We start from the raw sequence: 21,562 nt of genomic DNA, 5'->3' as shown, positions 1-21,562 counted from the left end.
CATGGAAACTTGGTTGGTATCAAGGAAGAAATTTCATGCTAAGCAAATTGTTGTGCTTAGTCGCTCTATGAAATTGGGCCCTGGTTTGAGCAAGATCCAATTATAAGTCCACTGCTTGGAAAAGGGATAACGTGAAGATAACAGGTGCGAGTTGCCACTGCAGAGGAAAATGATGTTTTAGACTGGCATAGTTCTTTTAAGGCACTGTACACCTTTGGTAACTGCAAAGACCAGTCTTCTCACTTGGTGTATCCCATCATTAGCATAAAACAACAAGCCTGTGAAAATTTGAGCTCAATTGGTCGACGGAGTTGAGAGATAACTGAAAGAAAAAAAAAAAAACCCTTGTCACACGAAGTTGTGTGCTTTCAGATGCTTGATTTCGTGACCTCAAATTCTAAACTTTAGGTCTCAAAATCAAATTCGTGGAAAGATACTCTTTTCTCGAAAACTTCGTCACTTCAGAGGGAGCCGTTTCTCACAATGTTTAATACTATCAACCGCTTCCCATTACTCGATACCAAGTGAGGTTTTATGCTGATAATTATTTTGAGTAATTACCAATCGTGTCCACTGCCTTTAAATGGAGCTATCCCATAATGAGTATCAAGGGTTGTATGCAGGGATTGCAATAAACACACACAAGACAAATAATGGAAACAACAATAAGCACTTGTATTTTCTTCTACATTTTTATTTCTCAAGTTCAATAAACAAAGCAAAATTTCCTGATAATACAGACAAGAGTTGAACTGCAGAATGAAAAAGTACAAGTATTAACTCTCAATGAAGTTATTGACGGTCCAAACTTCCTTTGACCGTCTTAAGGGCACTGGACACCTTAGATCCTTTCAGATGCCTAAAAAAGGCTTCAGGCCTGAAGTCTTTCATTTGATTCAAATATTCAAGTGAAGAATTACCTCTTTCTAAAAAACTATGTTACATCAGAGGGAGTTTTTTCTCACAATGTTTTATCCATCAACAGCTCTCGGTAGTTGCTCCTTACCAAATGAGTTTTTATGTGTACAATTCCAATAGACTTTCAGATTTTCCAATGGAAGTGCCCTAAGCAAAATGAAAGTTTCCTTGCCCTTTCAAAGATGAACTTTCAGCCGTTTTTTTGGACTGCTAATGTCTCTGAAGGGTTAATAATAGTTATTTCTGTCTTCTATAGATGGCAGTTCGAATGAGAGCAAAACTCAAACCTATGACTTCAACAAACCAACTATACATTGAGCAAGTTCGAACAAGAGACTATAGTTGATTGTCGACCATTGGGTGATATTGCCTGGTACACAGGATGTATTGCATGCATAGGTTACAATGGAACATTGACTAATTGACAAGTTAGTTGTCGCTGCTCGAACTTGCCCATTGTTCAAAGTTTTGCAAATTTACCTGAGGGAACTGCGAAATAAAGAGAAGTTAAAAATTTAAAGTGGAACTCATTTGATTCTCTAGTTCATTTTCTTTATTTCAATATGCTTCTAAAAAATAAAAATGAATTTCTTCAAGCTAAAAAATTCACCAATTGATGGATATTTACATAATTGTTTCTAAGGTTTCATACGACAGCTGACCAAAATTTTAGTATTTCTCAAAAACAATAATTTACTGTAAAACATAAAAATCAATGTAAGACCCCAAATACTAGACGACCCTAAAAGGTGAAGAAAACAAAACTGACAGTATAGTTAACCATGCCTCTCAGATTATCAAAACATTAAGTTGAGATTAAATTAAATTTCTAAATCACAAATTCATGAAGCACACAGCCAATATTGAAAAATTTAACTATGTAAGTATAAATGACAACAACCTAGTCTTCTGGAGTACAAATAATTTATCCCTAAATCAAAAACATCACGGCACATTCAATATCTAGGTCATATTAAATGCCACAATTCTATGCTTCGTCCTGCCTTTTTACGACATCAACTGATTTTCTCTAAAGACAACCACGGCGGATTTCCATGGGGGACGTACACCTTACCTGACAGCCCAACCATTTGTAACAAATAACAGAAAAATATTTGTGTTTACTCATACACTGATGTGTGTAAAAGGGAGCGTATATCTTAAGTTTTTTTTAGAACTGTTGAATTGTTTTAATACTATATTAATTTGGACGTATACAAACAAAAACTGTGAAAATTTCATTCCAAAAAGATGGTGGCATTTATGAGATATCACTGAAAACCTGAAAAGGGTTATTTCCGTGCAGGAACAATAATCTGCAACTGGAATACTGACAGAAATGCTTCTCGTATTCAATTTTTTGGAATAAAAACTGATAACTTCTTCCATAACCAAATTACTTCGGAAGTGAAATGGTTCTCACAATGTGTTTACTTTTCAAAAGCTGCAGTACTTCTTACCAAGTTGGTTTTTATTGCCATTAATTTTAAACGTATACCTTCCCTTTATGAACTATGTACTCGGGACATTCCACGAATCCTGTGTAAAAAAAAAAAAATCTGCAGGCATATTTCTTGGGCAGGATTTAAACGCACGGCCTCCAGCATTCAAGAGAAGATGTCTTACTGGTCAGTTTTATCACCTGACTCGGGGAAAGTACCGAGTATACAGTACTTAACACACACGGGTATATGGGTTAACACAAATAATATATTTTTCCTAGTTGCAAACAAAATCTATTAAAATGGGACAGAAAGTTAAATCTACTAAATAGACAAAAATATTTTGGAAAACAAGATCTGAAAGCAATTACCTCATTTTATTTTAAAATTTTTACCATTACCCCCCAAAAAACATTTCTATACAAACCATGACAGCTAAAAAAAAAAATGGTTCACTCGTCCGAACTATGTGGTCTAAAAGTCACTGACTAGAAAGAAAACAAGCAGACACGAGGAGCAAAAAAAAAGGGTCAAGATTTTCAAGGCAGTCTTTAGAGGACATGAGCTCTGTATCACAGAGACCGACCTTAATAGTACCCACTTCACAAAGTTTGTATTTACTTTGATTTTTTCCCCCAGAAATGCACTTCTGTAAAATGTAAATTTACCTTCCCAGCTGCAGGGATGAAAGTCCAGGCCAACAGAGGTAAGTCATAAAAAGCACACAAAGCATAAAATCCATCACAATCCAACTGTACTTTTTTCACAAATTGATGACAGCCCGTCATTTGACTCAAGCAGAGTTATTTACCTTTTCCAAGGCTGACACTCTGCTACAGACATGCAACTTTTTGATTGCCAAAAAAAAAAGGACACTTAGAGGGTAGTGCAAAGAAGAGAGGATAAAGAACAGCAGTAGCACTACAAAAAGGAGTCGGGGGGGGGTAATTACATGCATGAGGGAAACATGATAGAAAATACAAATCACACAGGATTGAGGGATTCTGCTTTCATCTACAGGCAATAGCAAAGAAAGATGGCTGAATCTCGATTGTTTTTGAATCTAACAATGATGGAGTTTACCCTTTGTGTCAAATTGTGATGCATGGTTTTAAAGACTAAGAGAGAAAATAAACAGTCAATAAGATGAATATTTTGGGGGTATTGAATTTTTTATTGATTTTTCTATTTTTCTACTCATGAAGAGAACAAATATGGGATGAAAACACAAAACAAAATACACAAAACCCCACACTCAAACAAAATAAATGCCAGGAGTTAAGAAAAAAGAAAGAAAAAAGGTTAACTTATAAAGGTCTAAAGAAGTTTCATGATACCTAAAATATTGAATGATGCGGCAATTAAAAATTAGGTTCACGAGACATGGACAATCCAAAAAACGAAAGTGAGAGAAGTGACTTCTAGACCACTTAGTACATACTTACTTACACAGGGTGTGCTTTGGGGAAGACCACACCTAACGTCTTCGTCCTCGACTCCTGCTTCGGGAGCGGCTACGACGCCGTCCGCCTCGCACTTGCGCTCTGGCTTTTTCCTTCTCTCTCTGCTTGTCCTCCTCCTCTAATTTCCGTCGACGTTCCTCTCGATCCTTTTCACGTTGATCGTATTCTTTGGTTTTTACTTCAACCTATTGTATGAAATAGAAGAGCAGCAACAGATGAGACTTTAAAGGGTCTGGGTACTTTTTACACAATGCCCACAGATTTAAATTAAAGGCAGTGGACACTATTGGTAATTACTCAAAATAATTAATAGCATAAAAACCTTACTTGGGAATGAGTAATGGGGAGAGGTTGGTAGTATATACCATTGTGAGAAACGGCTCCCTCTGAAGTGGAGTAGTTTTCGAGAAGAAAAAAAAGGGTACCAAAACCCTAAGGTTTGAAGGATAATAGAATTAGAAAGTTTTGCAGTGACGCTAAATCTCTTTTGAGTGATGGTGGTTCTGAGATGAACCAGGGGGATCAGCACTTCAGACGGTGGACTTTGTTTCGTCTTCAGCAGACTTCTGAATGAGCACAACTCCATTTAGTTTTGCAAATCAGGGGAGTTTTTGTATTTGCAGGGCGATATTTATAATAACATTCAACATAAGAGTTTCCATAATCAGGAGAATTGTCAAATCTGTGCATCAAACCATGGACAGATTGGTTTTGTTTCATGGCACTTTTTGCAGAATCAGTAAGAGTTGGCAGACTTTTATGCATTGACATCATTGAGCTGCCATCTCAGAGACGATTCAATGACAAAACAATAATTCTCTGAGGTTTTCCTCCGACATATAAGCGTCAAACTTCCTTCCTTTCTGACAGACTTTTATGCATTGACATCATTGAGCTGCCATCTCAGAGCCAATTCAATGACAAAACAATAATTCTCTGAGGTTTTCCTCCGACATATAAGCATCAAACTTCCTTCCTTTCTGACAGACTTTTATGCATTGACATCATTGAGCTGCCATCTCAGAGCCAATTCAATGACAAAACAATAATTCTCTGAGGTTTTCCTCCGACATATAAGCATCAAACTTCCTTCCTTTCTGACAGACTTTTATGCATTGACATCATTGAGCTGCCATCTCAGAGCCAATTCAATGACAAAACAATAATTCTCTGAGGTTTTCCTCCGAAATATAAGCGTCAAACTTCCTTCCTTTCTGACAGACTTTTTATGCATTGACATCATTGAGCTGCCATCTCAGAGCCAATTCAATGACAAAACAATAATTCTCTGAGGTTTTCCTCCGACATATAAGCATCAAACTTCCTTCCTTGTCTTCTCTCTCTATATGGACACTTGCCTTATACAGTGGTTAAAGGGAACATACACGTTTGGTAATTACTAAAAACAAATATAAACTTAAAAACTGACTTGGTAACGAGCATTGGGGAGCTGATGATAGTATAAAGCATTGTGGGAAACGACTCCCTCTGAAGTAACGTAGTTTTTTGAGAAAGAGGTGATTTCTCACTTAAATAATAACAGACTTCTATCTAGAAGTCTTTTATTCCGTTCTGAAAGCACACAAATTTGTCCAACAAGGGTGTTTTTTCTTTAATCATTTTCTCCCAACTCCGATGACCAATTGACCAATGGAGTTCACACTGGTCTTTGACAAATACCAACAGTGTACCTTCCCTTTAAGTTTGCTTTTCTGAGACTATTTGGCTTCAAAATCAGAGTCAACAAAATATGTATACAACCCTTTGTTGTATTTGATTTGTTGTAAACAAAAATCAAATTATCAACCTGTTCTTCAGTCAGTGGTAGCCAGTAGATGCAGGGTGTTGCTTTGGTCTTCTTGAACAGGTCATCAAGGAGCTTAGCGGGAGGCTCTTCAACTTCTTCTTTAGCTACTGTAAAATAAAATAAAGCCAAGAAAAGTTATTAAAAGAAATCTTTTAAAGAGATATCACCAGAGGGCCACTTTAAAGACACTGGACACCTTTGGTAAATGTCATAGACCAGTCTTCTCACTTGGTGTATCTCAACATATGCACAACATAACAAACCTGTGAAAATTTGAACTTAACTGGTCGTTGAAGTTGCAAGATAATGATGAAAGAAAAAAACACCCTGGTCACACGAAGTTGTGGGCTTTCAGATGCTTGATTTCGAGACCTCAAAATCTAAATCTGAGGTCTCAAAATCAAATTCATATATTTAAGTGAAAAATTACTTCTTTCTCAAAAACTACGTTACTTCAGAGGGAGCAGATTCTCAGAATGTGTTATACTAGCAACAGATCTCCATTGCTGTTTTTAAGCTAACAATTATTTTGAGCAATTACCAATAGTATCCCGTGCCTTTAAGGTGAGGGCTCAATTAACTGATTTGGGCCGTCACCCAAATCAACTGCTACCAGGGGCCGTTACCACCTTCTCCTGGGGCTGAAACAGGGTCACCCCTTTCTTTTCACAGTCCATAAGAATATATGCATGGGTATCAACCACTAGGAGCCTGACTGGTAGAGCAGAATGTATTATCTTCCCACTTTTCGAGTGTTTGCTCACGAGCACAAGTGTGATGACCGGTTTTGGAAACCAAACTCTGCTGCCGACAACACCAGAGCTTGGATCCAGTGAACTACAAAGTATAATTTCGCTTGAGGTACTGCAGACAAAAAGTGTCGGAAAGGCAGGAACAGACTGACTAATGGTGTTGTCCGTCTAAAAGTTGAACTATGCCAAAGCACTTCCCTATTCTCCAATGGGACCCGTTACAGAACCGGTTTGCCAGTTATTATTAGTAACAAGACTTCAACCCGGTTCATACTTCCTACGAATACCAATGTGATACGAAACAGTTGAAATATGTTAAACTGCGAAAACGGAAAGCATGAACCGGGCTTTTAGGAAAGCGCTGATGGGTACCTTTTTGCTCAGCATGTCTCTTCTCTCGTTCACGGCGTCGTCGTTCTCTCGACAGACTTCTCTCTCTGTCTCGATCCCACTCTCTTACGGGCGGTTGACCCCCTCTCTGGTCTCGACCACTCTCTTTATCTTGTTCCCGCTCTCGCTCCGATACACGGCGTTCCCTCTTGGCCCGATCCACCGCGGCGGGCTCTGGTTTGGGCTCCGGTTTAGGGATGCTCTTACCCGTGTGTCTGTCCATCTGATAGTTCAAACAAAAAATTTATTAAAAGTTGCATTTTTTTAAAGACGACAACAGGGAATAGGACAAACAATACTAATAAATACAAGCATCTATAAAGCACATTTTCCAATACAATCCAATGCAATGGTGCTGAGGACAAAAATTCCAGAGAGGATCATTGTATTGACCAGAAACCTTAATGTAAAACATTGTGTTCAGCAAATTAACTTCTTTGCAGATCTCCTTGCCCTTTTCTTATTCCAATGGAAATATTTACTTTGCTATTACAAAAAGTCTGTGACATTATTTTTACAAAAGCAATCAATAGTTAACAGGGGTAAGAGTCATTACTACCAAAAAAAGTCTGAAACTTGGATACAAATTCAAAGGTATGTTGAAATGATGGCATTTATACTGTTTGGTAACCCCCAGGGTTATAGATTCCAAGGAGCTTTTGGAAACAGTATCCAAAGCACTAGAGAAGTAAACCAATGAGCAGGATTTCTTTATTTGTGGAAAAAATATTGTCTGATTTCCTCACCAGGCCTCGGAATTCAGCCAAAAGTCTGAACAATCTCATCCCCGAGTTAATGACCTGATGGTCTTTCTTGTACGCTAAATGACAACACAACAAACATAAACAGGTAACCAAGTGTATGCATAAGCAGTGAAGTGTATTGGCCAAAATGTTTGTGTATTTTTATAACTTTATTTATTTTATTTTATATTGTATTTTTATTCACAGATAAAATGACCAGAAGCAATAGGAACGAGGCTAAAAGAGCCACTCATCAATAATAAAAATATGAACACAGGTAAAAGTACAAACACATTCTAAAGGGCCAACAAAGTAAAAAGTAAAACATTGACAAAACTTTTAAAACAAACTATCCCTATTGTAACATTTAGGCACGTTGTGGAGTGGTAGTTTTCATGTATTTATCGGTGTTAAATTTAATCCTTCCAATATTGCCACCATACCTCATCTTGAGTGGCAAAGTCAACACGGAGGGTTTTGGGGTTGCTAGAGGGCCATTTAGTCCCATGAAGATCCTCCCTACAGGCTACCGCTTCTTCAGGTGATGAAAACTGGGGAAGTAAAAAAACACACATAATGACGGCATAGGAAGAGGAAGAAATAGGGGTTGTAATAGAGTTGTTGTTTGTTATTTCAACTACAATAAACTCATTTCAAGCACAATACCGACACTAAAAATTGTCACGGACAAGTATCCACACTTTATGGGACACAACATACACGTCTGATACATGTGATATAAAAAACCAGTTGTTAAGCCCAATGTAAGCATTGGAGTCACAATAAAAAAGTGAAGGAAAAAAACCAGAAAGGCATTATATTTTTACCCTGTTTTAAAAAAACACGTTTTGCATTCGGAGATCATTAGTATGTTTCACTCATTGATAAATAACTACACTACTTGCAAAGCTCAGCACACTTGCTACTTTCAATTTCAAGTTTCATGTGATGTAACGACATCAAGAATTTGCTTCCGAAGCAATCTTTCGATCAAGATTATTCAAACAAGACCACGAAGGAAAAACTCACCACTGCATAACAATGTGACTTGATGTTATCAATCCAGAAGCCATCCTCAGCCTCCAGCTTACCGGAGCGCCCGAGCAGCTCCTTCAGCTGATTTAGGGTGTAGGGTCTTACCAGGTTCATGACATGAACGATCGGACTCTCCGGCCGACGGGAGGGGCTTGGCTTGCTCGGTCTGCCCACAACGCGTACCGGATCGTCGATGGAGGTTCGCACGACCTCACGAAGCTTCGTCCTCTTGGCCAAAAGGGACTCTAGAAGAGAAACAAGGAAACTCAAACATTTATTTATATTTCTTTTTAGAAAGCAGCAGAGCCACAAAATTGAGCCCAATATGTATGAACTAGGTTCTATCTATCTTTCTAAACATTTTTGATCTTCAAGAATGCTATTTCTCCACGATACTAGGCATCTTCTCTATCACAGTTGGTACAGAAACCAGGCATGTAACTGTAGCTTCACCAAAAAAGAGGAGCTTCACCGAAAAAGAGGAAATTTCACTTATTTTGTACAGTATTTCTCAATATGGAATGGTAAAACTGAGAAAAAAAAAAAAAGGTAATTAGCTGATCCGAGGAAGAATTGCATGCCTGAGAACCTCGGCGCTTGCCCTGTCAGCAAAGAAAGGTGATTTCAAGCGCACATTTTGGCAGTCCTGTGTACCCTTCTAAACATTCTTCACTTGATCTTCAAGACAGCTCTATCCTCACCTTTGGCCCTCTCTTCCTTAGCCTTAAGCTTGGCGGCCTTCTGTTCCTGCCTCGCTGCCTTCTCCTTGGCTCTCATCTCTCGACGTTTCACCAAGGCCTCCTCGTCTTCTTCCGTCTTCTCCTCATCATTGTTGTCATCATTTGAGGCCTTGTCGTCGCCAGAGTCACTGTCACTGTCATTGTCACTGCTGTCACTGTCATCGCTAGATTTAGTTCCATCTTGGTTGTCCTCATTACTAGAGGTCACCTGAAAAATTGTTAAGACAAGTTTTTATCATTTTAGTTTAATGTAAATACAACCTCAAAGGCCGGGTATAGTAGTCCTAGGGTATAGTGTACAGTTGACTAAAGCCAAGAGTTTATAGAATACACATTACAGACTAAAAACACTGCAGGACCAGTTAGCTTGTCATTTCACTGGTCCGTCAGCTTTTCCACAAGCCCATACTTTATATTAAATGGGATGCTTTTTATCACTGAACTAGCCAGCCAGACTACTAAGGGTAACGTTTGACTGGTCCTCAGGTGTTTTAAATAAGGGAATCAATGTGTGGTGAAGAGGTTTTCAACTAGTGGTTTAATCCCAACTAGGCCTGGTTCTTGATAATTTTACAGAGACAAAGTAAAGGTAAATTATCAAGAACCAGGCCTCGGCGGGTTTAAACCACTTGTTGCAACACACTTTGATTCCCATTCATAAATACCTTTTCGGTCAAAAAACATCAACACTTTTGATCAAAAAATATAAATAAATGCAAAAATTATGATTGTTCAATGATTTCTTTCAACACAACACCCCTCGAGATATGAAATGGTAAAGCAATCCGCCGCCCTCGGGTAAACAACTCCTTATAAGGGAATGCTGCGCGCGTCGCGCCAATCGCATGATGTGGCACAACTGTCCCGGCCGGTGCTCCCGACCAATAGGAATGAAGAAACTGTCGTATAAGAACAGGTGCGAGCTCGCATGTCACGCCCAAGTTTCAACACTTTTTACCGGTCATAAACAAAGGTTTATACACACCCACGTGACGCGCTCTCCACCAATAGGAATAGCGAAACCATCCATGGTATTTATGAATGGCATTATTTTCAGTGGACCAGTGGTAAGCACCGAGTGTTTAAACCCCAACATAAATCATAGGTTATTTTTGTAATTCTACCCCCCAAAAAAAGGAAATCTTCAGACAACAAGCCAACTAAGAGAGACTTTCTAACCTTTCCTTCTTCCTCTTTTTCCTGCCCATTTTCTTTCCCTTCCTCCCTGTCCGAGTCAGCGTCACTCCCTGCCTGCGTCTTCTTGATAGTCTGCGTGATGGTGCGCGTGATCGTCGGCTCTCTGGGCGTGGCATCTTCCTCATCGGAAGTCTCTGAAGAAGATGGACTCTTCTCGTCCGTTTCCATGACAACTGCGTCAATGGAGGTTTGCTTCATCTCTGGCATCATTTCCTAATAAAGAAATGAGGAGAGGTTAAGATGGTGCTTTTTTCAAACAGATGTTGAAGAGTCAGATTCAGGATGCTGAATAACAAGAGTGTGTGTTTAAATCCTACCTTTTGTGCTTAAAGGCAGTGGACACTATTGGTATGTACTCAAAATAATAGTTAGCACAAAACCTTACTTGGTAACAAGTAATGTGGAAAGTTTGATAGTAAAAAACATTGTGAGAAACGGTTCCCTCTGAAGTGATGTAGTTTTCGAGAAAGAAGTAACTTTGCACGAGTTAGATTTCGAGCACTTAGTATTAGCTTTTGAGGTCTCAAAATCAAGCATCTGAAAAGCACCCAACTTCATGTGACGAGTGTTTTTTCTTTCATTATTATCTCACAACTTTGACGAACAATTGAGCTAAAATTTTCAAAGATTTGCTATTTTATGCATATATGTTGAGATACACCTAGTGAGAAGACTGGTCTTTGACATTTACCAATAGTGTCCAGTGCCTTTAAGCAGCTCTATGAAATTGGGAATTGCTAATTCTTGGACCATGCCATTGAGTTATATATAAGAACTAGAGGGCGCACTGGTGATGCTGCTTGCACGAACGCGACGGGACCTCAAGGAAGTACGCGCGCCATTTTGTACATGCGTTGAACACGAAGTACATGTTGGGAGTTTTTGTTTATTGAGCGCTACACGATACTATGTTGTCAACTTACAAAACGGCCGCACAAACACACGCTGTGAGATGCCTGTTTTGTCAACTTAGAAAATGGCTGCCTGCGCGCATGCTGGGGCGCATATTTAGGCCAGTGCGCCCTCTAGTCCTTATATATAACTCTATGGACCATGCAGAGTTTCAAATGCCGCTTACCTTGAGTATATCAGTGCTGATGTTGACGCTGAGTTTCTTGACTTGAGTGACATTCTTAGTGCTCCCCCATCGTCGCTTCCTCGAGGTCGGAGCAGCGGCACCACCCGGACTCGTCTTATCCGTTGAGTTTTCGTCTTTCTCTTTTGAAGCTATCAATACCAAGAAAAAAGTGACATCAATAATTTGACAACTTTTGTCAATAATTTACACCTAAAGCTCGGTTCATACTTCCTTTGAATGCAAATGCGATACAAATTTTGAAGTCATTTGCCGCTTTTGTAGTGAATGTTTTCGCAGGAGTTGAGCACAGGCCAACTGATGCAAATTATTTGTTGCGAACTTTATGCCGTCGAAAAATCATATTGCATTTGCGTTTGCAGGAAGTATGAACCAGGCTTAACTCGGGGCTCGAATTTGGGGTAAAAAATCCACAAGACTGTTGGGCTTGTAGCTCAAAACTTTTACTGGACCAGAGGTTTTATTACTAAGACGAGAAAACACTATCTCAGGTCTGTATGCTTCAATTTGAAAGTGCAAGGGCACCAAGGCGTTTTTTCCCTTGGTAAAGGGCACCTTAAGAGGAAACAGTAAACTTCTACTGGAGCATTTGAAGGGCACCAAGGCAATGACCAGCAGGCCTGGAATTTTATCTTTGAGAGGGCAAGGCCATTTTCATTTTGAAAAGGGCACTTCCATTGGAAAATCTTAAAGTCTATGGGAATGTTTGAAAGGGCACCAAGGCCAAGACAAGGGCAACGGAGGCCGTGGCCTCTGTGAGATTCCAGGCCTGGACCCGCATGACCGGTGGGCATGAAGGCAATCGCCTTCGTTGCCTTCGTGAAGTATCAGCCCTGCTATCTACACAGTTTCACTTTTTTTTTGGAGCTGTTTTTTGAAACACCAAGAGAAACTTACAACCGAGGCCAAAGCGTTTAGTTTTCACTGCAGCAGGCGTCACTACGGAAGGCTTTTCAGTCTCGTCAGATTGTTCCTGAAGTTATTCGAAGAGTCAAGAAATAAAAACATAAAGCATTAAGCAATTAACCATTAAAAATGGAAATTATGTCACGACAATTGATAAAATATTTGAAATCGACAAAATTTTGAGAATCTTGTTTGGGGATCATTTCACTGTTTGCAAAGTTTGGGAGACCAATAATTCTTTCGTCAATATTTAGAATTCTACAGAAAGATGTTGTCTTCTGTTTTTTTTTGTTTTTTTTGGACAAATTATTTAATGAGAACATCATGTTCAAGTCAAAACTTGAAATTCTTTTTAGTTGTTTGCCATTATTGGGACAAGTTTGTGTTTTTTTTTCACAGAACTTGGGGCTATGAATTTCCCCACCCCAAATTGATTATGCAACTTTGGGCATGAAAAAATAGCCTGTAGACCATCACACCTCCATCACCAGCTTCTCCACATCCACAGAAATGTCTAGAGCAGTAGGGGCAACATCAGTATGGGAGCCAGGTTACATTGGTCCTCATCCAAAGTGCCAATCATCAGATAACAGTGGAACGTTTCCAGATTCTGAGGGTCCAGTTCACTTATTCACTAAGCAGTACAATACAGTTGAATGCAGATATTTCTGTATGCAAATGATTTCCAGTATGCAAATGTCACAGGGGTATGAATATTCAGTAGATGGCATACAGTATTCTAATGCCTCCATTGTATCATGTTGTTCAAAGCTGCCTGTCCTTTGAGTAATTGCATATTCATCAGCAGGCAAAGTGTTTTCATTGGCTGTTGTTGAAGTCCTAATGGTTATATGCATAATTTTTCAAGACATTATGTCTTATAAGGTGAATACTGATGTCTTTGATGGTGTGAAGAGTTCCTCATTTCAAAGTTAAGTGTCAAGTTCTTACAATGCGATCCTGGAAGACAGCAACGTAAATTTTCCTTTCTGTAGATATTGTAATTGTGATATTTAAAATTGACAGTTCAACCACATCTTTCGATAAGTTCTCTTCTTGTTGTCAACAAATTGAGTTCTGGTTGTTTATGACGATATCCCCGAGGTCGTTTTGAAAAGTGTTTGTAAAAATTCTCCCATCAGAAACTCAGAAATGTTTGAAGAAACGCTTTTTTTCTCCGTGTCATTCTGTGATCGATCAATTTAAAGTGTTCACACAGAATTTACTGAAGACCAGATTGCAGGATTCCACACAGCAAGAAAAGTTCGGGAAAACTGAATCTTGGCATTTTCCTTCCGATAGGTCCAAGTAGATCTAGCCGATGTTTCAGTGAGCCGTTTCTGATGTCAGTGCTAAAGTACAAGTCCATGAAACAAGGTAGACAGTGTTCAGCAAGTCCTTAACAGGATTGACATATGATTTCAGATTTTGGCGTTCTAGCAAAGTTATTAGAGCAACTTGTTCCGATTCTCACACTTGTATCTCCTTATGGTAATTCTCTAATCAGATGTTGACGTTCTAGCAAAGTTATTCGTAGTAAATTGTCTGATCTCTCAGCAGAGTGTAATTCCTGGCACTCATATCTCCTCTTTGTACAACTCTATTCAGACTGAGACGTACTAACAAAGTTATTCGAAGCAACTTGGTCCATCTCTTATCCTGGCACTCATATCTCCTTTTATGGTACTACTCACAGTCAGAGGGACTGAATTTAGGGTCGGTGCGCTCGGGCGCATTAACAGGAACATCCACAGAGTACAGCGTTCAACCTTGTCCCCAGGTGACGTTGGTTCTCATAGGCCCCTTGAGCTAAGTGTAATTAGGTTAGGCATGTTACATCATTGGCAAATCTTTCTCTTTCGAGTCAAACAATTTCTGTGTACAAAGTTTTGTCCGCAACTGGGGAAGTACTTTTCAAATCACTGGGGTAATTTTTTCTTTACCGTCTGAACAATTTCTTGGGGACATTTTTGAGAACGAACTAAAAATGATTGCCTTATGCAAGACATTTCAAATGTTCATAGAAACTTTTCCAATAAGAACATTAGTAAACTTTGGCATAAAGGAGTAGGTAACTGGTATTTTAGGTTTACCCAAAACACCAGTAACCTTCTCTTCTATGCCAAAAATTACAAGTTAAAAAGTAAAAAGTCAATCAAATCCGTTTCCCATTTTTCACATTGTAATTCATAAATTTCTGCAATGTATGTAATTTATATCTCCAACAATCAAGAGAAACTATTTTCTCAATTCACTTTAGATATGCAGTATTTTATGTACATTAACAGCATTTGATTTGCATGTGATTTTTTTGGTACACAGAGATTCAAAGCTTCAATCTATTTCATCTTAATCTTAGATCTTGTCTGCGTCCCTCCAAATTCAAATCTCTCCTCAAAACTTATCTTATGTCACAGGTTTTCAAGGACTAACTCTGTTTTTTTTTTTGTTTTTTTTGTACTGCGCCTTGATCACCCAGTAGGGTGGATATGTGCGCATTCAAAGTCTTTATTATTACTATCCTGCCAAAAATTCAAAATAAGACGTGGAAAAAAATCCAATTCTCCCACCCAGACTTACCTTCTCAATCTTGCTACCAACATCTACCGTTTTATCTACGGTATCCGAACCTTCATCGTCTCCGTCTTTCTTCGTTTCTTCTTTTACCTCCTCCTCTACTACCTTGGGGACTGGAGCATCAGTTTCCATGGGAACTTGCTCCTCCTTAGCATCGTCAGTTTCATCTTTGACTTCGCTTTCCGCACTGATAACAGACGCAAGTTTCAGTTTAATTTACAAAACAAAACCTATCTTTTAAAATATTATATATTCATCACCACATGCCATTTTGGCTTACGACCTGTTTAAACAAGTTTATGAGCTTAAAGCAGTTACAGAAAAGAGTAATTTAATCCATTTTCAATTAAGGAGTGTTAAACATGGCCTGAGGAAACTGTACCAAAAGAGGGCGCTACACACATTTCGCAGCCAATTTAAGTTGGTAAGGAGGTACAGATATTTGGCTCGAAAACAAGTTCCAAGCTTGTGCTCAGTAATGAAAAGAAATTCATCTCAGAGTCTCTGGCGAGTCATAGCTAAACCGCCAGATGAGGTCTCAACTTTACAGGCATGTTTACTAACACAAAGGTATTTATGAAAGGGAATAAGTTTTATGGACTCAGTCTAAAACGGCGGTCTAAATCCTTGCAGGTTAGTGGCTGTGCAATAAAGGACCACGCCAAAGGCTGTTTAAAACGGCCAATTTCCAGGCTGTAAACCATCTGTTCTGATCAATTGGCAGTGATCAACAAAGGACAGTTCAACCAAAGCAGTTGAAAATTATTACCTCAAAAATGCACCCCTACTCTTAGATTCCCTTATTCAAGACACTAGACAGAGAGTGTTGAATACTCACCTCTTAGGAGGATCTGTGGTTCCTTGATCCATGGATGTATCTTCAGCTGTGTAGTAACTCTCATCACGTGGCGGCTCTCCGTCATCCCGTGGCTCTCCATCATCACGTCGTTCTTCCTCTTTACTGACTGCTGCCGTTTCCATGGGTTGTTCTGTATCCTTAGTATCCTGAAAGCATAGCAAGGTTTCTTGTTCAAATAACAGTTTGGAGAACATTATTCATCAATCATTTCTCAGCAAAAAAAATTAATTTGGCATTGCCGGCAATCTTTTGTAAGTTTGGCGGAAGCATGCTGAATTGGTTCTCGGAATGTTTTCTACTTGGTGTCTATATTGGTTTTAAAAGCTACATCCTACAATCTGGAGCATTCTTAGGTATTCTCTTGATGTTTTTTTTGTAAAATTATAACGAGGAAAAAATTTTTTTTCCCGCATATTTGCTGAAATTTGTGCATTTTAGCACACCTTATCGGCACAATACAATAGATTGAGCATGGGGAGGACCCCGACTACATAACCCTGGAATGTAATGATGGGTTGGTCAATATAATGTACCTCTGTTGGTGCAGTTTTCTTTGCGTCTGGTTGCTCATCATTCTCCTTATCCTCAGATTCTTTCTCAGCATCAGGTTTAGGTTTTTCTACTACAGTGGAGTCCTTGACAGGTTCCTGAGTGTTAGACGGCTCGGGTTTCTTAACAAAGAGAAATGTGAGATTGAAAAAGTGAAGCGGGGTTAGAGAGCTATTCTTTGCAAAAGACATTTAACCCGTTCACGTTGGAAAATTTCTGTAGATAAGACCTGCCTTTACTTGTATCAAATGCAATCAGGGAGATTTTGTACAACAATCAGTAAGATACTTAAATTTACATTCAACATAGTTGGGGAAAAAGTTTCCATAATCAGGGAAATTTTCAAATAATTTGTTCATCAGAACATGGACAGATTGGTTGATTTTCTGCAGAATCAGTGAGAAAAAAAAGTATGTAAAAAAAAAAGTTGAAATCTGAAGAGAACTTAAAAATTAACCCCCATAGTATGATCACGGACCCAAAATATGGATTAAGAAAATGTTCTTACACAAACAGACACGTTACTTGCATTTGTATATAAAGATGGTTACCTCATCTGTTTTCTCTTTGGGTGCATCTTTCTCTTCCTGTTCTTGTGGATCTGACAATCGAGTCCCCGATCGTCTCCTGATACTTGACCTATGACCTTTACCCTCAGCCTTCTCCGCCGTGTCCTCCTCTGTCTTTCTCGACCAGCGGCGGGGTTTCTTGGTTGGCACTTGTTCTTGGCTCATTTCCAGCTCCCTCTTGGATACCTGCTTGTCCTCTGCCTCTGGAGATGCTTCTGGCTTCTTCGCTTTTGGCTTCTCCGTCTCCTCAGAGTCATCTTTGACTTCCATCTTCTCTTCCTTTGGAGACGTTACCTGCTCTACTTGTTGGCTGTCTGGGACAGACTCTGAAGTGACTTTAGGTGCCGCATCACTGGATTCAACCTTTTCCGCGACTTCTTCTGACGCCTTCTCCTGTGTCTTCTTCTCTTGAGCGACTTCTTGATCCGTTCCTTCTGCTTTCTCTTTCGATTCTTCTTGAACCGGTGTCTCCTTTGATGGCGCTTTCTGTACATCATCCACACTCTGACCGATTACTTCAGCCACTGGCTTAGTCTGCTTCTCTCCAGCTTCTCCGTCGACTTTAGGTTCCTCTACTTTCGTCTCAGCAGCTGCCTCTTTGCCTTCAACCTCCGCCTTCTGCTCCGTCACCGCTGAACTTGAGTCTGGAATTTTTTTGGCGGGCTCTGTCGACGTGACAGACTCGTCCTTCTCTTCAGCGGCGGTGGTGTCTGCGCTTTTCTCTTCGGGCTTCTTTTTGTCGTCTTCTTGAGATTGACTCCTGGAGAGGGACTGGTGAAGCTCCTCGACCTGATCAGCCAGCGCAGCTGGTACTTCCGCACAGTGTTCTGGTTCTTCTTCTTCATGTTCTAAATCAAAAGATAATAAACATCCAACCTCAAACAAAAATAATGACAAGTTTTTTTACCACTGACAATGGCGAAAACAAAAAACTCAAGTTCTGACCTTATTTCTTTAAAAGGCATTTATAAATGGGAATATCAGTGTGGGGAGTCGGTCTTCACTGCTTAGTTATGACCTTTTACCGGTGGCTAGCCGCTATAATTGGACACCATCTCCAGCTCTGTCTATTAACAGCTGCCAGCCACCAACCAGGTCTTCACCCTGCAGAGAAGACAGGGCCCACCTAACTGTTACTTCATAATAAAGAAAAGCAAATTCCAACCTTTTTCGGGCTGTCGTTGACTGAGCAGCTCTTGCTGCTGTTGTAGATATTGCTTGATGAATGAGTTGGAAGCAACTGATTCATCCATCATCTGCATGGCAAAAACAAGAAACCAATATTAATAATCTGAATGCTCTCTTTTGAGACACTATTGGTAATTGTCAAAGACCAGTCTTTTCACTTGGTGTATCTCAACTTATGCATAAAATAACAAACCTGTGAAAAAACTATGAAAGAAAAAACACCCTTGTCACACGAAGTTGTGTGCTTTCAGATGCTTTATTTCGAGACCTCACATTCTAAATCTGAGGTCTCAAAATCAAATTTGTGGAAAAAACTTCTTTCTCAAAAACTACGTCACTTCAGAGGGAGCCGTTTCTCACAATGTTTTATATTATAACACCCCTTACAAGTATTCTGCCTGCTTATTGCTTATTGGTTTAGAGCGCATCACATGACATGTCTAAGTTTTGCTAGACGACGGCCGTGTGTTAGTGCATCGGTTTGCCGTGCGCTAGTCCGAAGACTAGCACACGGCGTGCAGTACCCAGACGTCCTTTGCGTATATGAGGATGATAAATTAATAGTCTGTAACCATTTTGGATTGCACGACACTCTACAACATGCAGCACAGTAAAAGTTTTTGCAATCTGTATTCGCGTCGTCCATGGATTGTAGCATTCAGGTCTGTAACTTAATAATAATAGTTAGAAATGTTTGGGATGTTATAAAACAAATATTGACTGTTTTTACTTGTGCAATTGTTAAAACTATCACTCCCTCGGTGATCCCCGTAGCGTTCTATTTTCCCTCGGCTTCGCCTTGGGAAAATAGAACGCTCCGGGGATCACCTCGGGAGTCATAGTTTTAACCATTGCACGAGTAAAAACAGTCACAATTTGTTTTGAGTAATTACCAATAGTGTCCACTGCCTTTGAAATAAAGTACTGGCAAACATTTTATGCTTCTCTCTTTTCATTAATTTCAAAGTAAAATTTGAAACTTTGCATAGTGGGAGACCATGTATAATCATGTGCGGATTGCGGTAGCACCATGTGCAAATCTCTTTGTAGTTGTGTTGGGTTTTTTTTAAAAACCTACACTACTCAAAAAAAGATGAACACTAGGTGCTACCGCCAGTGTTGTAGCTAGACCATTTTAGTGGTGGGCTCTAAAATCCAATTTAGTCCCGTCAAAGGCGAGCTGTTCAACAAAATTATGCATGTTTAGATATTGGGCAAACATTGCAGAGTGCAATCTTGGGGAAATCTGTGCTGGGCAGTACTCTGTATTTTGCTCTTAGTGCTGGGCGAAATGTTTAAGTTCTGGGCAGGCACCCCAACCACCGCCCACAGTGGTTACAACACTGGCTACCTCAAACCTCACCTCATTTCCATTCTGTTACACTAGTAATAAAATTGTGTACATATTTTGTGTTCTCACTTAGCATTGATAAAGACTCTGCTAGGGTTTAAACATCAGGAAGGGCCCAATTTCATAATGTCTGTAGGCATAAAAACTTACGAAGCACAGAATAGTATTGCTTAGCAGGAACAGGTTACCAGCCAACTTTACGTTAAGTTTGTATTGTTGTGGCTGGTGCCCCACTCAATGTTTGCTTAGCGAAGAAATCTGTCAATCAGTCTTTTCTGCTTAACAGCTTGGACCCTAGGCCGTAACTACTTTTGGGCAACAAGAAATTTTTGTCTCTTTTTTTTATCTCCTTGATGTTTCTCACCTGTTTGTTGCCATCTCCAACTGATTCTTGCTGCAATTGCTCAAGGTACATTTGCTACAGAAACAAAACAAATACAGATAAATTTAACTGTAAAATACCAGCAGTTAAAGGTGTTTGGGTACTCAAAATGTCCACAGATTTTCATTGAACTTTACTTACAGGGTTTGAAGATAATGATAGTAGAAAGCATCCCTTTAAATAGTCATAAAATTATTTTTGTATTTAAAAATGTTTTAACCAGTTATGATATTATTAACATACCATAACTGGTTTTTTACATAATGCTAAAACTGAGACAACAATTATTTTTGTGACATTGTTTTACTCATTTCTGAAAACTACAGTACAGCACCTCAGTAGGCCTAAGTAATAAGGAAAGCTTTCACTTTCATTTTCTTCAAACTGTGTAAGTTTTATGTAAATATATTATAAAAATGTGTTTTGTGTTTTAAATGTTCGGTCTCTGCTGAAAAACTGAACAGTGACTGGTACACTGATCTCACTGGACTCTTGTCCCTTGCCGCCCTAGCCCACCTTGTTGAGCTGTTAATGGCTCCGCTTTTAACATCGGTCTCTATTAAGTTAGTCTCTACGGCGACAGTCGTGAGACCGATGTTAAAAACGGAGTCATTAACAGCTCAACAAGGTGGGCTATTGCCGCCCCACAACATTAGCAGTTGAGCACCAGGAACTGTGATGACCTGTCCAATAGAACCATCCTTTTTATTAACCTTTACCCCCATTTGTCGAGGGGACCATTGGCTATTTCTATGGATAACTTTTCGTATGGCGCCACCACTTTTTCATTCGATATATGAAATAAATACTATAGTATTTAATTTTCCCTCAAAAATGAGATATCCCTTTTTTTTTTTTTAAGGAGTGAAAAAGTGGTTGCACCACACAGAAAGTTTTCCAATGCTTTATTGAAACAATGTTGTGCAAAAGACAAGCTCAGGGATTGCTGCTCGTTTGTTTTGTTGGTGTTCTTCTTTACTATGATATATGAAAAGAATATCACTTTTAATTTTCATATAATTGTTATCAATATCAGTCACTCACTCACTGACTCAGCATGCTCAGTTATCCCTCGAAAATCATGAATGAGTGGACTGGTTGATGATTTAAAACTCTTACTCTTAGCTTCGTTACATTTATAGAAGGGGAAAGCTATGAAATGTGATAAACCATGTAAACTTATTAACTACAACGAAAATACTTCAGTTTGGGCACAAGTATTTTGTAAAAAGAAATTGTAAATATACTTGACTGGTATCCGGCACCTTCCAATTCAGAAAACGATCAATACAGGGCACCAGGGAGAGGTCAAACATTTTTAGCGGGTAGCACGACGAAAAGTCGTCCCAACGTTTTAAATTAAAACAGACATAAATAAAAAATAGGAGGGATAATTACCGCTCGCAATCTTTCAACCAGGACACTCTTAGTCCCACCTATAGACAAACCCTTCTTTTTCAGCTCCTGCTTTAAGTCAACGACTCGTAAATTGTCGATAACTTTACCGTCAATCGTCAGCTCCGCATCCTCCATGTCGTCCGCCATTTTATTAGGTACGCTATTTAATTTCACGAAGCATGCGCACACCCACACACACA

At 39.2% G+C, this 21,562-nt stretch overlaps 1 protein-coding gene across 1 annotated transcript; it reads right to left on the bottom strand.

Moving 5' to 3' along the window:
• Nucleotides 1-1,256: 1,256 nt before the first annotated feature.
• LOC117289015 (apoptotic chromatin condensation inducer in the nucleus-like) lies at nucleotides 1,257-21,509 on the bottom strand. Its single transcript, XM_033769914.1, has 16 exons — nucleotides 21,363-21,509; nucleotides 19,947-20,000; nucleotides 18,209-18,299; nucleotides 17,026-17,891; nucleotides 16,459-16,596; nucleotides 15,905-16,071; nucleotides 15,070-15,253; nucleotides 12,481-12,556; nucleotides 11,566-11,714; nucleotides 10,470-10,700; nucleotides 9,252-9,498; nucleotides 8,545-8,795; nucleotides 7,959-8,066; nucleotides 6,755-6,995; nucleotides 5,631-5,737; nucleotides 1,257-4,008 (listed from the first exon to the last, which is right to left on the bottom strand). The coding sequence occupies exons 1-16, from the start codon at nucleotides 21,507-21,509 to the stop codon at nucleotides 3,838-3,840; spliced, it is 3,228 nt and encodes a 1,075-aa protein (XP_033625805.1). The 3' UTR covers nucleotides 1,257-3,837.
• Nucleotides 21,510-21,562: the final 53 nt, after the last annotated feature.

Source organism: Asterias rubens, chromosome 4 (assembly GCF_902459465.1).
Source record: "Asterias rubens chromosome 4, eAstRub1.3, whole genome shotgun sequence".
Taxonomy (NCBI): Eukaryota; Metazoa; Echinodermata; class Asteroidea; order Forcipulatida; family Asteriidae; genus Asterias; species Asterias rubens.
The sequence above is the reverse complement of the archived record's forward strand: the minus strand, read 5'-3'. Positions and strand labels throughout refer to the sequence as shown.

Bases quoted from the DNA above. Each gene is read 5' to 3' on its own strand.
- LOC117289015 (XM_033769914.1), bottom strand. From the start codon at position 21,509: ATGGCGGACGACATGGAGGATGCGGAGCTGACGATTGACGGTAAAGTT. The intron at 11,715-12,480 runs GTAAGTTTCTCT...TGGTATTGATAG, and splicing joins TAAACGCTTTGGCCTCGGTT to CTTCAAAAGAGAAAGACGAA. The intron at 9,499-10,469 runs GTTAGAAAGTCT...ACAATTTTTCAG, and splicing joins AAAAAGAGGAAGAAGGAAAG to GTGACCTCTAGTAATGAGGA.